The sequence below is a fragment of the Cydia pomonella genome, chromosome 16 (assembly GCF_033807575.1).
Source record: "Cydia pomonella isolate Wapato2018A chromosome 16, ilCydPomo1, whole genome shotgun sequence".
Taxonomy (NCBI): Eukaryota; Metazoa; Arthropoda; class Insecta; order Lepidoptera; family Tortricidae; genus Cydia; species Cydia pomonella.
Window position 1 is genome coordinate 12,992,145 of NC_084718.1, and position 14,227 is coordinate 13,006,371.

General features: G+C 37.8%; 1 protein-coding gene across 1 annotated transcript in view; it reads right to left on the minus strand.

The window, feature by feature from the left end:
* Positions 1–9,685: 9,685 nt before the first annotated feature.
* LOC133526353 (protein bowel) overlaps positions 9,686–14,227 on the minus strand; it is a 29,545-nt gene continuing 25,003 nt past the window's right edge. The window contains exon 3 of the mRNA XM_061862943.1: positions 9,686–11,812. Coding sequence (XP_061718927.1) covers positions 10,522–11,812 — 1,291 coding nt within the window. The 3' untranslated portion in view covers positions 9,686–10,521. The remainder of the gene's footprint in view (positions 11,813–14,227) is intronic.

Consider the following 14,227-nt stretch of genomic DNA (forward strand, 5'->3'; position numbering starts at 1 on the left):
CATGTATATCTGACGTCCCGATGCCGCTATGTACCGAGTGCAGATTTCTTGGTTTTATGATAGACGCGAACCTGAACTAGAAGTGCCATGTCGACAAATTATGTGATAAGCTGAGTTGTGCCGTATATGTACTACGAAAATTGAAACCCCTCATATCACAAATTGCATTTAAATCGGTTTACTTTGCCATGTTTCACTCTCAAATGTCTTATGGTTCAATAATGTGGGGGAACTCGACGGATGCGAATCGAGTGTTAATCCTACAAAAGCGTGCCCTGCGCGCTATGGCTGGCGTTAAAACAAGACATTCATGTAGGGGTATTTTCGTAAACTACCAAATAATGACACTACTCACTAAATTTGTACGAAGTTTTAATGTTTGTCAGGAACAACTTGTCGTCGTTTTCGAAAGTAAACGTCTCTGGCAAGGTGATTCGCTCAACAGGACGTCTTAGAACCGTCCCGCGTCGCATGGCACTTGCAGGGAAAAACCCGCGTGTCATCGGTCCAACTTACTCCGAGCGACTACCCCAAGACTTAAAAGACGAGCCCTCTAATGAAAAATTTAAGAGCCGTTTGAGAAACTTTTTATTGGATAACCCATTGTATTCTATAAAAGAGTTTTATGACATTACCAATTAGATTTATTTAAATAATAAGCATATTGTCGACATCTGTATTTTAAGATTTACTATAATTTATTTCTTTGTTACGACCCTAATGGTGACATTATTTCTTATGCTGACATTATTTCTGTAACTGTAACTATTTATTTTCTACCTTAATGACGACCCGTTCTTGGTGAATTTATTTATACAATTGAAATTTAAAAACTTTAGTCATTTTAAATGAATTATTAATTGTCACATGTTTTTTCCTATTTATATAAAGTAAGACAAACTGACAATCACAATATAAATTCCTAAGAATTTACCACGCGTAGTTTTAGGTGAAATTGTATATTGTGAGATAAATAAATCATATCATATCAGATCATATTATCTGATGGTTACCTTGATGATGGTCACCGTAGCCTATGCACGCTTGCACCTAAAATTTTGAACTAACTGTAACTGCAAAAAAGGTTGTGCCAGCAGTTGTGGTTGCAGGAAAGCAGCACTCAAGTGCTCAGCTGTTTGCAACTATTGCAATGTTCAATCCTGCGAGAATATACCAGATCGGAGATGTGTGCCGACATTGAAAAACCATTCATTGATGATCCACTATCCGATGACGATTTCGATATGCCTGATCAGGTTGGCGAAGAAATGCTACCACACATGCTGGCCGCAAAAGTAGTGCTGTGGATCCAAAGGACAAGCCAGGTCCATCAAAGATATACAAGAGATACGAGTTATAACAAGTTCCCTCACTGTACTGTATATTATACACAAAATGATCCGAAGGGCTTTCGAGGTGGAAAACTTGGATTTGTCATTACTGTTTCATCACTAATAATATATAAAAAACAGAACTACCTCATTTGGCAACACCTCTTTTTTGGTACGATTTCCATGTATTAGCTAGTGAGAGGTCTCACTTATTTGACTTACTTTTTTTTAATACCACGTCGGTGGAAACAAACATACGGCCCGCTTGATGGTAAGCAGTCACCGTAGCCTATGGATACCTGCAACACCAGAGATATTACATGCGCGTTGCCGACCCTTTGAAAACCTGTACACTCCTTTTTTGAAGAATCCCATACTGTAGCCCCACGACTAACTGATAACTTGGCATATCTGTTCTGTATCAAGTAATCTTCGCTAAGTTTCATATGTCTACCATACCTCTATGTTTCCACATCACGTACAATGTTGGTTTTGATTACCTATACAGGGTTTCCCAGTCAAAACTGAATAGCGAGCGAGTCATCCTCGAAAAGTTTCAATTCGCTTTAGGACTTTGTCGCATTTTGACCTTACATGTTAGTTCCTTGACGAATAGTAGTCAGTTAAAGCGATAAAGTTGTAAAGAGTATGCTTGTGTGGTTATTTTGTAACTGTTGTTGTGGAGTCTGAGCACGTGGCAGATTTACGATTATTCGGAAACCTTTGAGCGGGTGAGTTGGTGACACGGCATGCGGTTGAGTTACACTGGAATCATGCATTGTGTTAGGAATATATTATGTGGAATAGAAATTATGTACACGCGAACAAACGGTTATTTTTATAAGTTGATGTTTTCTAGCTTTTTAGTGTCTCCTAACACATGATCCCATTCCGTCCATTGTGGTTTACTTCCCTTTCAACTCTTCTGGTGTTGCAGGACTTGCAGGAGTCATTACTTACCATCTCCTATATCATAATAAAAAACAAAATCGTTAGCTATATCGTCGGCTAAAGTCGCAAACCTCGTAACTCGTAACCCAACCTGACCAAATTTACAGTACAGGAGGCATGTACAGAAGACACAAAAAACTTAATTAGCAAATATTTTGTATGAAGACTTGTTAAGTTTTTTTTACATAATGTTAAGTTAAATGAAGCCGTCAGATTTTTCACATTTAATCAATAAAAATCTATCTTAATCTAATGTTACCGGTTTTTCTTAAGAAAATTTTAAAACTTGAAAAAAAAAACGGGAGCGAGGAGTGGCAAAATAATAGACGAAAATCCCCGAACAAGAAGTTATTGTAGACTTGTAAAATAAATAAAAAACTTCAAATTTGTGGGTTTGCCACTGGACCTCGGTTTAAGTGTTCCTTATTTCCGCTTTACTTTTACTATAATTTCATAAATCACCTTCCTATTTTCCCTAGTATTGTTGACACATTTCCCATTGTTTATAATTTTCCCAATCGCTTTTTTCTTTATTTTTAATCTATTATGTCTTGGAATATATTCTTGATCTTATTTACAGAAAGATAGAATAAGTCCTATCTTTCTATAAACGACTTGGTTGAGAGTTTTTAAATATTTAGGTATACTGCTAGCGAAATAACATTGAGAAGCAAACCTCGTATATCCAAACGCCTTTGCCAACTCTAGGTACTGAGCGGGGGAGAGATACGTGATTTTAGTTTAATAAAATGGCGGGCGTGATTGCAAGGTTTCCTATTTTGCTTTTGAAATTTAAACGGTTTTTTCTTAGTATTTAAGATTTTTGCCATTAGATGCGTTCAGAATTAGTGCTACTAAAAGTGTCCAAATATGTTTAAAAAAATGGAGTTAGAGTCAGCGACTTTGATAGCCCAGACGGCGCAACTCAAACAAATATAATAGATGCTATACAGAACTCCTTGCACCTGAAGTGGAAGTCGGCCTGCCATGTGGCACGTGCACCAAGGATAGGTGGACTAAAAAGGTTACTACATGGGCTGGCCCAGTTAACTATAGAAATCAAGGACGCCCCCGGTGGGTTGACGACATGGAAAAAACAGCAGGAAAAGACTGGCAAAACAAAGCAGGAGACCGGAAAATCTGGATATCACTGGAGGAGGCCTATACCCGGACAGGGGCCTCAACTTACTGAGATACACATAACTACATATTCAATCAAACAAAAATGAAAATATTTTTTAATTTAAGGAGAAAAAGGCTTACTTATAATAATAAAAGTGTAATGGGGAGCATTTAGGTTAGATTAATAGATATTTCAGATATATTCGAGTCGGAGAGATACTGTAAATTGTTTCTCAGATCTTCCAAACGTCATCAAATAAAAACGAATTGACGTTCGAAATCGAACTCATAAAACCTTTATGCCTTTTAAGTTCTGTCGTTTGGTAAAATTAAAGACAATATAAGTGTTAATTGGTATTTATTGTTTTTAAAGTAATCACCGTGATACGTAATACACTTTTACATTCGATCGAACTAATTTTTGAAACACATAAGTGTTTCAAAAACTGGTCCGAAGTCAGGGTCTCCAAAATAGCCGTTTTGCATGCCTCAACCGCTTCTTCAGGCGTTCGGTACCGTTGACCACGAAGTCGTTGCTTTGTTTTCGGAAAAGTAAAAAAGTAATTCCAGATTTTCGACGTTTTGCTCTTTTAAATACTCAATTGTCTGCCTATCGGTTTGCGAGCTCGCATTATCGTGGTGCTATACGACGTCTGGGGCTGTTTTTTCGGAACTCGCTGATAACTTCTAGTAAACAAACATTGGTATACCAGTCAGCATTGACCGTTTTACGATCCTCTAGCACGGTGGTGGCAACGAGGGCACTTTTCGCTACAAGCGTGGCGACCATTTTTTTCGAAGTGCTCCGTGAGCGTATTACTTTAGTCGGTTTTGGCTCACCTTGGAACACCCAAACAGTCGACTGCTGTTTAGAATCCGGATCGTAGGCATATATCCAACACTCGTCATCACCACTGATAATGTTGTAAACGTGTTTAGAGTTTCCTCGGTTGAATTTTTTTTTATACTACGTCGGTGGCAAACAAACATACGGCCTGCCTGATGGTAAGCAGTCTCCGTAGCCTATGTACACCTGCAACTCCAGAGGAGTTACATGCGCGTTGCCGACCCTAACCCCACCCCCCTCGTTGAGCTCTGGCAACCTTACTCACCGGCAGGAACACAACACTATGAGTAGGGTCAAGTGTTATTTGGCTGCGGTTTTCTGTAAGGTGGAGGTACTTCCCCAGTTGGGCTCTGCTCTAGATCTGGAATGACATCTGCTGTGCTGTGCCCTACCACACAAGGCGATATGACATTCACATTGCCCATACCTCTCTTTTGGACGTATTTTCGTAGAGTTTTGCGACACCATATAACGCGAGTCGTTTTTTGGTCTTCACTGAGTAAATGTGGTATCCAGCGTGAAATCAATTTTTTTACGCATAAGTGGTCATGCAAAATATTTTGAACACCTGAAATGCCCAATGAAGCGTCTATCTCACGATATGGCGCATGGCGATCTTCGACGATTAGTTGCCGTACAATGTTCTCCTGAGTCACGGCTGTTTTTGGTCGACCTTCACGATGCCTATCAGTCCTATCACTAAAACTAGAGCAACCACGTTGAAATTCTAAATACCAACGTTTCACAGTGCAGAGACATGGTGCTAACAGTAGTTAACACTTCAAAGCACTGAAGATACGTTAAATCTCTTTTGAAGTTGTAAAAATATATCGCACATAAATTTTCCTTCGAAATTTCCATTTTCACAACTGACTTGTCAACTTTGAAACGACGATGTACTGAAACGGATCGGCCGACTCGAGTCATTCTTTTATTTGCGAGTTCCGTACCCCTAGTGTAAATTTGATCGACATCATAACGTGACGAACGCGTTTGCGTTAAGTCTCATTTTGTATAGAATTTTGAGCTTCCAAAACGTCCCGCTTGGCGCGCTCTTTCTAAATCCAATACAAAATGAGACTAAACGCAAACGCGTACGTCACGTTTCGAAATCGAATTTATTTACACTAGGGGTACTGAATTCAAATATTTTACGAAGTTACTAGTCTTTTTTTATAAAATCACGGGAAGTTTGCAAACGACAGAACTTAAAAGGCAGCCCTCGCAGCTAGTCGTTCCTAATTTTCGTACTTTATCCTTATCGGTATTTTAATACCTTTTTCTTCGTTATAGGCATTTGAATGACGAATGTCTTATAAAAATGTGTCCAAACCGTTCATTTTTTAATGTCCACAGAAGAGACGCCGATTTTCCCGAACGTTTTTGACGGATCGTACTGGCATTACCTACTGCCGTAAGTAACGAAAAGAAAAACGACAGTCAATCAAAAAAGAACGTAAGTATTTACGTATACTTGGTAGCCGTTCGTGCTAGTACCGCTTTTAAATGACCATTCATTATCCTTATTGCAAAGAAATAAAGTTCATCGAAGATCAGTCAAAAGTGTTACTGTTAGTAGAGCGTGCTAGTCCGTTGCCAAATCGTTCTCTGCTACTTTTTCGTGTCTATTCGAGCTAATCCATTCGGACCGCACATCGCGGATTATTCACACTGCACGAATGCGATCGATAATTGATTGCCACCGCTCCGTTTTTAGTGCTTTCACCTCGATTCGACCGGATTGAAATATCGAAACGACATTCACTCGTAAAATTATTTTTATTATTTCTCATTTGGCGGCGAACGCTTTGCATAAACACCCAAGTAGCAGTCGGAATGGCCTCTGGGAGGATGGCGTAATTTAATAGCAGGAGCGTTTTCGTGTCTTGCTAATTTTCATATCTTTCCCGTACACAGCAAAAAAAAATCGGAAATTCCGGAGGCGTACGCTAACTGACAGCTAGAGATGCCCTTTCGATAATTTAATTAAATATAAGGGACACACCGTCCTACGCCGTTATCATGTCCCATAAAAACTACAGTAAGCACTAGTTTTTATGATAGCGACTGCCATCTCACCTTCTGACCCAGAGGGGAAACTATTAAGCCTTATTGCGATGAATCCGGTTTACTTATACTGAATTCCTTTACCGAAAAGCGGTAAATGGGCATTTTGTATATAAAGATGTTCCCCCAAGTTGCATTGTAGATTTTGTAATTTTAATATTTTTTTCCATTCCATTTCCATCATGGTCACATTTTCATGACTTAAAAATCGACCATCTTAGCCCTATAGAATCACGAACTATTTCGATCCTAATACGAGAAAAAAATTGTTCCCAAAATTGGTTGCATTTTTTGTTTGTCCGTTTTGTTACGCTCAGTATTGAAAACGTTGAAAGTCCATTGTGTGGCAGGACCATATTCCAAACACTGAGGTACTGCATCGTTGCTACATTTCGGGATGTGTAGCATGGAGCCGCTATTGATGCAGCATTAGCTCAGGTGATGTGGGCATGTTCTCCGAATGGACGACCGCGACCTGCCTAAAGCTATATTCTACTCAGAATTAGCAGAGGGTGATCGGAAGCACGACAGTCAACACCTTCGATATAAGAACGTGCTCGAGCGTCACCTAAACGCGTGTGCTATGGATCCTGCATGTTGGGAGGAGCTCGCTGCAAAACGGTCATTTTGACGGTCTATCTTTCAACCCATCAAGTCGTTTGAAGAAAACCACCTTACGACATTAAACGTATAACGCCAATTACGCAAGAAAAGACCTATGTCCTCCTACATATAAACGTACAACACGGCAGGTTAACTTTACTGCCGTGAATGAAAAAGAAATTTTAAGAGCAAGTTTGGCCTGGCCAGCCACATAAGAGCTAATGAGAAGAAAAACCCTTGATTGCTGAAGTCACCGATCGGTGTGGCGGGCTTGTATATGTATTAAAAATGTAATCAAATAGACCAAACAAATTGGGGTCATTATTTTCTCAGCTCGTGGATATGAGTAGAAATAATGTAAAACTTCCAGATTCTAACACAAAAGTTAGAGATACAATTTTAAATACCAATAATTTTTAATAATTTTTCTGTGGAGTATGGGACGGGTCCTGGTTTGGGATGCCCCGTCACATGTCCACCGAACCTCCGTGAGGGCAGCGACAGCGACAGAGGCGGCGGAGAAAGCCAAGGTAGGAAAATACAGGGGTCTCGGCACCGAGTATAATTTTATTCCATTCGGTGTCGAGACCCGTACGTGGGGCCCTGGCGCTCTCAGTCTCTTCAAAGACCTGTCGAAGAGACTCAGAGACGCCACAGGAGATCGACGAGCTGGCAGCTTCCTTACTCAACGCTCAGCGTCTTCGGTACTATGCCACAGGGGCCATTTTTAGTTTTATTTTAGAACTAATTTAGTAATGTTTTAGTTTTAGTTTTAGTTTTTATTATTAATTCTTATCATTGTAACTATTACCGAAATAGAAGAATTTTAAATAGAAACGGTCAAATATAAAATTATATATCCTACATAAATTCCGAATAAGTCATTGGTACAAGCCGGGGTTTGAAGTTTTGAACCCGCAACCTCTGGATTGAAAGTTGCACTCTATTACCGCTAGGTTACCAGCGCTCTTTGAAATTACTGCATGTCATTTGTTTATACTTAGAATCTCTAAGAGGTTACCCTTTTCTGATTATTTTTCTAATATATATATATATATATATATATATATATATATATTCATATTCATTCTTATAAGACGATTCCGTTTCAGTTCATTAAATTGCTACTCACCCGTTTATACCTTGCACCAGCCAGTCAAAGACGCGTGTGAGAGGTTCGCGCGCCGTGTCGTAAAATGGTGATCATAAAAGAAACACCTTTTTGCTTATAAAGGAAGTTGTTCTTTTGCAGTACGGGTATGGGATTTGCCTTATACGTCCAGACACATTTAGTAGTGGCTTTAGGAGTTGCCATATATGTTGCATATTCAATTGTTTTAGGTAGACAGGCACGGCTTCTGAGTTAAGATTCCATATAAGGTTTGTACATAGGTAGATTTACATTCTTTTATTGTTGCTTACTGGCAATTGACCCTAGTGACCCTAGTCTGCTCACCTTATCGGATAGAACGACGGGACAAATAGCATAAAAAATACCGGCATTGGGGCTCCCCGATAATGTTTGAAGCTCATGTTATGTTTATTTTAAATTTAGAAAATTTTACTTATCGCAGGAAATAAACTCTAAAAGGCCTTATTATTTTATTACTTTTAAAGTGATTCACAATGTAACTTGATACTTACATTATCGCATGCTCTCCAGTATATTTTTTATATTATAATATTCAAATATCCTCATCGAACCCTGTCAAGATTAAGACTTCAACGTCAAAATCTCCATAGTACCTACCAAGAAAGGTTTCAAGACTTCGAAATCTTTATAGTCATCAAAGTCTTATATTAGACCACCCATTGCTTTACATATCTACTTCATGTTGAGTCCATAATTTGCTTCTACTGAAATGGGCTTAGATCTGCCCACGGCTCCGCTTATTCAAATGAGCACTACATTGAATTAATTCACCTGCTGTGAATTAGCACTTGAAAGCAGCTTATTATAATAGTAAGACTGCATTTAATACCTTAATTCTGTGGAAATTACACTTATTCTTTACTAGCTTCTGCCCGGACTGTGTCTGAGTCAAAATTTATTTTCGTTGTCTCGTTTCTGACTACTCTGTCACGGTCTCTGTGTCTGTCTTGGTGTCGTCTGTCAAATAAATAAATAAAGTCGAGTGCTATTGCATATCTTTCTAGCTCTGGATTATATTTTACATGAGAATAAAATTTATCTCATACAAAAAGCTACACTCCGCCACATTTTTTGGGGACAAAAAACAAGACAAATGAAAGGAATTTTGACCCATCTGCTTGGAATGATGATGATGGTGATGTCGATTGATATGTCTCAGACTATCTCCATATCTTCATTTTAAATCGTTTCAGCAGTTTTAGCGTAAAGAGGTAACAGATACAAAGACAGAATTACGTTCGCATTTATAATATTAGAAGGGATGAAACTCGAAGACGAAAAAACGTAGCCAAAACGAATTAGTTGAAAGCGTCAATCATTTCATTGCTCTCAGTTGTAATGAAAATAGTTTTAATTCTTAAAGTAAGTAATACTTCTAATACTCGTTTTCTGCCTTCTTAAAAAATGATAATCCCTGATATTTTCTATGTCCTTGGATTTATAATCTGTATGTATTTGCTTGTCTACGTGATGTTGTCTGCCTCTTTCAATCAAACGGCGCTTAAAAGGGACGATTACTTCACCACTTTGATAACGCCATGCATCCATCATACGCCTGCTGATTTGAAGTTTAAGTAGATTAGTTTCAATGAAAATACTTTTTTTTCATCATAATTTATTTTTAAAAATATGATCGTACGTACATACATAAACCGTAAACAAAAGTTTACTAAACATATCTGAGCAAAATATTCTAAAACTAAATTGTAAATTTTTACACAGCTGATGACACAATTTTGACATTTTTTCTTTAAAAATATAAAGACTTGTTATTTTGACATCACAATGTTTCCGTAATTTATTTCGACATTGAAAGATAACCTCAATAAAAGCTAAACTTTATGTAATATAAACCTACCTAAAATATAGTAGGTACCTAAATATTGAAAAAAGGTATTTACAAAAATGATTTTCATATTGCTAAATATTATGCTGAATCACTATCAACTTTTCATTTAACAAAATATCGCTAAGAATAAACTTATTTACCACTAAAGGAATAACTAAACAATAAATAACATTATACTGAATAACTAACTTATACATAGGATTGCGAATGAAAACTAAACCTTAAATAATGTTACAATCAGCATTGATGGGTTCAAACCAAGTTGAGACATAAACTGTTCTGTTCTCCTTATAATATCCAGATAGCCAATTATCCAACAATAACAAATAGAGTTAAACCACAATATTATTTATTAAATTTTTGATAAACTAATTTTTAAAATTTTCGAGGTAAACAAAACACTGCACAAACAAACCTTATGAGATCTTTACGAAAACCAAATCCACATTGCGAATACATACAAACATACCTCTAGGATAGTACATGATGTGAAATCAATACTTTAACTAATAATACTTTTCATTAATCTAATACTCCACTTATAAGTAAATACATGTATATTTGTAAAATGCACCAACTTATTATTTATTATCACTCTTCAACGTCTCATAATGTCTTCTATGCTGAATCCTTTCTTCGGTCCATTGGACTGGCTTGTCCCTGGCTTAGGATTAGTGTTTGGCTGGATGCCTACTATATTTTTTATCCCATTAGTAATGGAGCTCGAACTCGTATCTTCAGTATCTTTTGCATTAGCCTGCAACAAATCTTTGCAGTTAGTTACGCTTGTCGACGTGCTCGGCAACGAATCTTTCGGAGGGGCATGTTTTACAATTAGATCTTGAGCGACCGTTTGCTGCGGTCCAAGCACGGTATGTGGCACGCCCCCGTAAGCAATTTGAGGATGAGGCGGAGGCAGAGGTAAACCAAATTTATGATACGATGGCATTCCCATTATTGTAGGAGGAATGCCCACTCCTACCTCAGCAGTCACAAGTGATTGACGGGGCATTGTTAAGTTTGTCGGTTCTGGTGAACGACTCCTATACACCGGCGCGCATGTTCTGACATTTTCGCCAATATCCGACGGGTGGCTTCTTTTTCTAAATGGACTAAGATACATAGCAGATGGCCCTGGATCTATTGGCATATTAGGTACTTGTCCTATCTTTGATGAATCAGGCGGAGCAACTTGATGTAAGTCTCTTCTTATTTGTAACTGTGGATGACGAATAGGTGGGTCGGACATGTCAGTGTAGCGCATTTCTTTTTCTATAATTTCATCAGATGTGTAACGCCGCTTTTCATACAACTCTGAAGATTGGCCGCGATGTCTTTCTGGATGATGTGGGCGCATAGTATAAGGACTTGCGCGGTCTCGTGGCTCATTATGGTGGCAGTGGGTCTGTTCAACTGCAGATGGCGATAATGGTCGCGGCCGTTCAATGCTTTGTTCTCTTCCGATGCTCTCGATGGAAGAAGAACGTGCTCGTCTTACAGGAGAATGGTCTGGAGACGATAACTCAGCATCGTCATCTTCAAATCCTGGTTCAATGGGTGAACCAGGTCTTCCGATATCTTCTTCGCCTACATCCAAAACATCGCCAGGTGGTACATCGCCAACGGCATGAGTAAGAGCATGTCTCCTCAAGTCACAATTTCTTCTGAATACCTTTCCACACGAATTGCACTCGTATGGTTTGTGGTCGGTGTGTGTTAGCAAATGAGTTTTAAGGTTCGATCGCTGATTGAAACTTCGGCTGCAGACGGGGCATTTGTGGGGCGACTCCTCCATGTGGAGGATCTTGTGGACCGCCAGGGTCCTTGATTGGCAGAAACCTTTTCCACATTCCGTGCATTTGAACGGCTTTTCCTTCGAATGAATGTACCTGAACAATACGAAAAATAAAGTTAGTAAGGATTTTTTTTATTTGCGCTATTGAAGATTAATTACGAAAATTCTGCCAAAGCCCCAAAGGCTGGCAACACATTTGCAATATGAATAAAACCAAAGTTGATTTTGACATACAAAATTACTCTAAAAAAACGCACGAGAGGAAATAGTTTTTTGTTATTACATTCTCGATATTTTTTAGACTATTTGTATGTATTAAGATGCGTACCATAAAGTATCGCGCCTTAATTAAATGTCTGAGAAAGGTGGAGTTAGCTGCGAAACAAGTTCTACAGATCATCATAATGAATCTTGAAACTATTGAGGAGGGTTCTGGCGTATCTCAATAGGATTAAAAGTTATTGGATTATCCTTGATACATAGATACATGGTTCGTAATTTAACTTTATGTGAATAATATTAGGCAGAAATGCCATCTCTCTCTGCGAAGAATTTAAAACATATGTTAATTGTAAATCTCTTAGGTACCTAACAAATTCTATCCATTTTGCAACTTTTCAGTTAAACTCTTTTTGTACGTTTATTTTCTTTATAGTAGGGTAGATACCAGTATTTTTTCCAAATCCTAGATGCCACCCTAAAAGTCTGGTTGAAATTTTCAAACGGCGAACATTTTAAAACGTTGGCTGTCCGGCGCAAACGCACCTTGAACGTGATCCGAGTAACCCGAGATCCCAGACTCAAGGCAAGAGTATACGCATGCGCATGCGCGAGAACCTCTCCACTTGAAAGACCTCCCATAGTTGGACTATTATATGGTTTAAGGAGTCAATTTAAAATGGAGCTGTTCTACAAGTGTTCGGCGTGGCTCAGCCGAATCGAATTACGTTAAAATCATTTTGTGGCCAGTCTGCGATTATTATTATAATGAAACTTGTATTAAGTTACTAGGGTTAAAAGTTATTTATAGGTAAGTGAAGAGTTAATGTCGAAGTCACTTTATTCGTAAGCCAAAGATAATGCGGAGCTTCGCATTGTAGAAGCAAAAAAAACCCTAAAGAATAAATAATATCTCATAGCGTTCAAGTAATAATTTGATATGCTTATAGTTAAGCATTTAAATCGTTCTTTAATGCACTAGGAAGAATCTGTCTTAATTAGTTATGGCCAAGGTAGAAGAAAATTTAGTTATACAAAAAATGTAAAACATAATTGATAATGAGTTTCAAAGGGTAAACAACTTTAACTATCCTTACTTAGATGAGGTTCAGATAAAAAAACTTAATGACAGACGTCACCGTGGCTCAAATTTAATGATAATGACTTTTCAGATTCCTCATCCCGTCAGCCATCTGAAGAATGCGCCACGTAAACAATATATCATTACTCGGACTCTTTAAACAAAAAAGGTAAAAGGCACGAAACTAACGCTTAAAAGAAGAACGCAGTAAAGACATTTGAACTTCATATATTCATACATTTATAATACTTTTTCTTTCCTTGATAGTATAATTTGAAACGTGTAACAGTTAATTTTAATAAGTTCTTGATGTAGTATAATGTAGGAAAATGCAGATATGTAGGTATTTCATGCATTTGTTGAGGTGCATCGGGGTAACTCTTCATTCTCAATTTCATTCTTATTTCTCATTTTACAGTGCAGATTTTGGATATCATAAAAGATGTTTTAAATAAATTTAACTAGTATTATTTATTAAGCAAGTGGACCAGGAGACGAGATGCATTCGGTTTCGGCCCTCAAACATTTACACATAGACATCGAAGAGGCCGCTTTCAAAATCAAATTAACAAGGCAATTACCACGTTACTACGAAAAAGTTCTTAACAAACCGGCCCCTGCATACGATTTTCTGTATCCAAACACCAACCTAAAAACCTTTGACCAAAGTAAATTGCTTATAAAGAACGGAATAAATTCACGTCGCAATAAAAAAACTTTAACGTAAAAAACAGGGGTTAGAAATGACCAAAAATAATAAACGTAATTAATGACACAAACAAATCTTCGTTCCAACGGCGTTATCGCACCAGTTCGATCAATTCTGACATTAAATAAAATATAAGTAACGTCTGTCTCTTCTTATTCGTCGAGATAAGATCAAGTTGGACAGTCGCTCAGAATCCCATCAGGGCAATGGAGATTAAAAAAAGGCTTGAAATTACAGAGAGGACCAAGGCCCGGTGCTAATGGTGTACATTAAAAATACTTTCCATTACTTGCTGGACGAGTAATGCCCTTAGTAACTTGAGCTGACTTGGCGCCGATGGAAAAAAACTTTGGTGAAGTCACTTGTAAAATTGGATATGTTTTTTTTACTTTTATAACACAAGATAAAAAAGTCGTAAAGGAAAGAAATGATCTACTTAAAGCAAACAGGATAAACAAAGTGTTATTAAACGAATACCAAACCGCATAAACGATACTCGT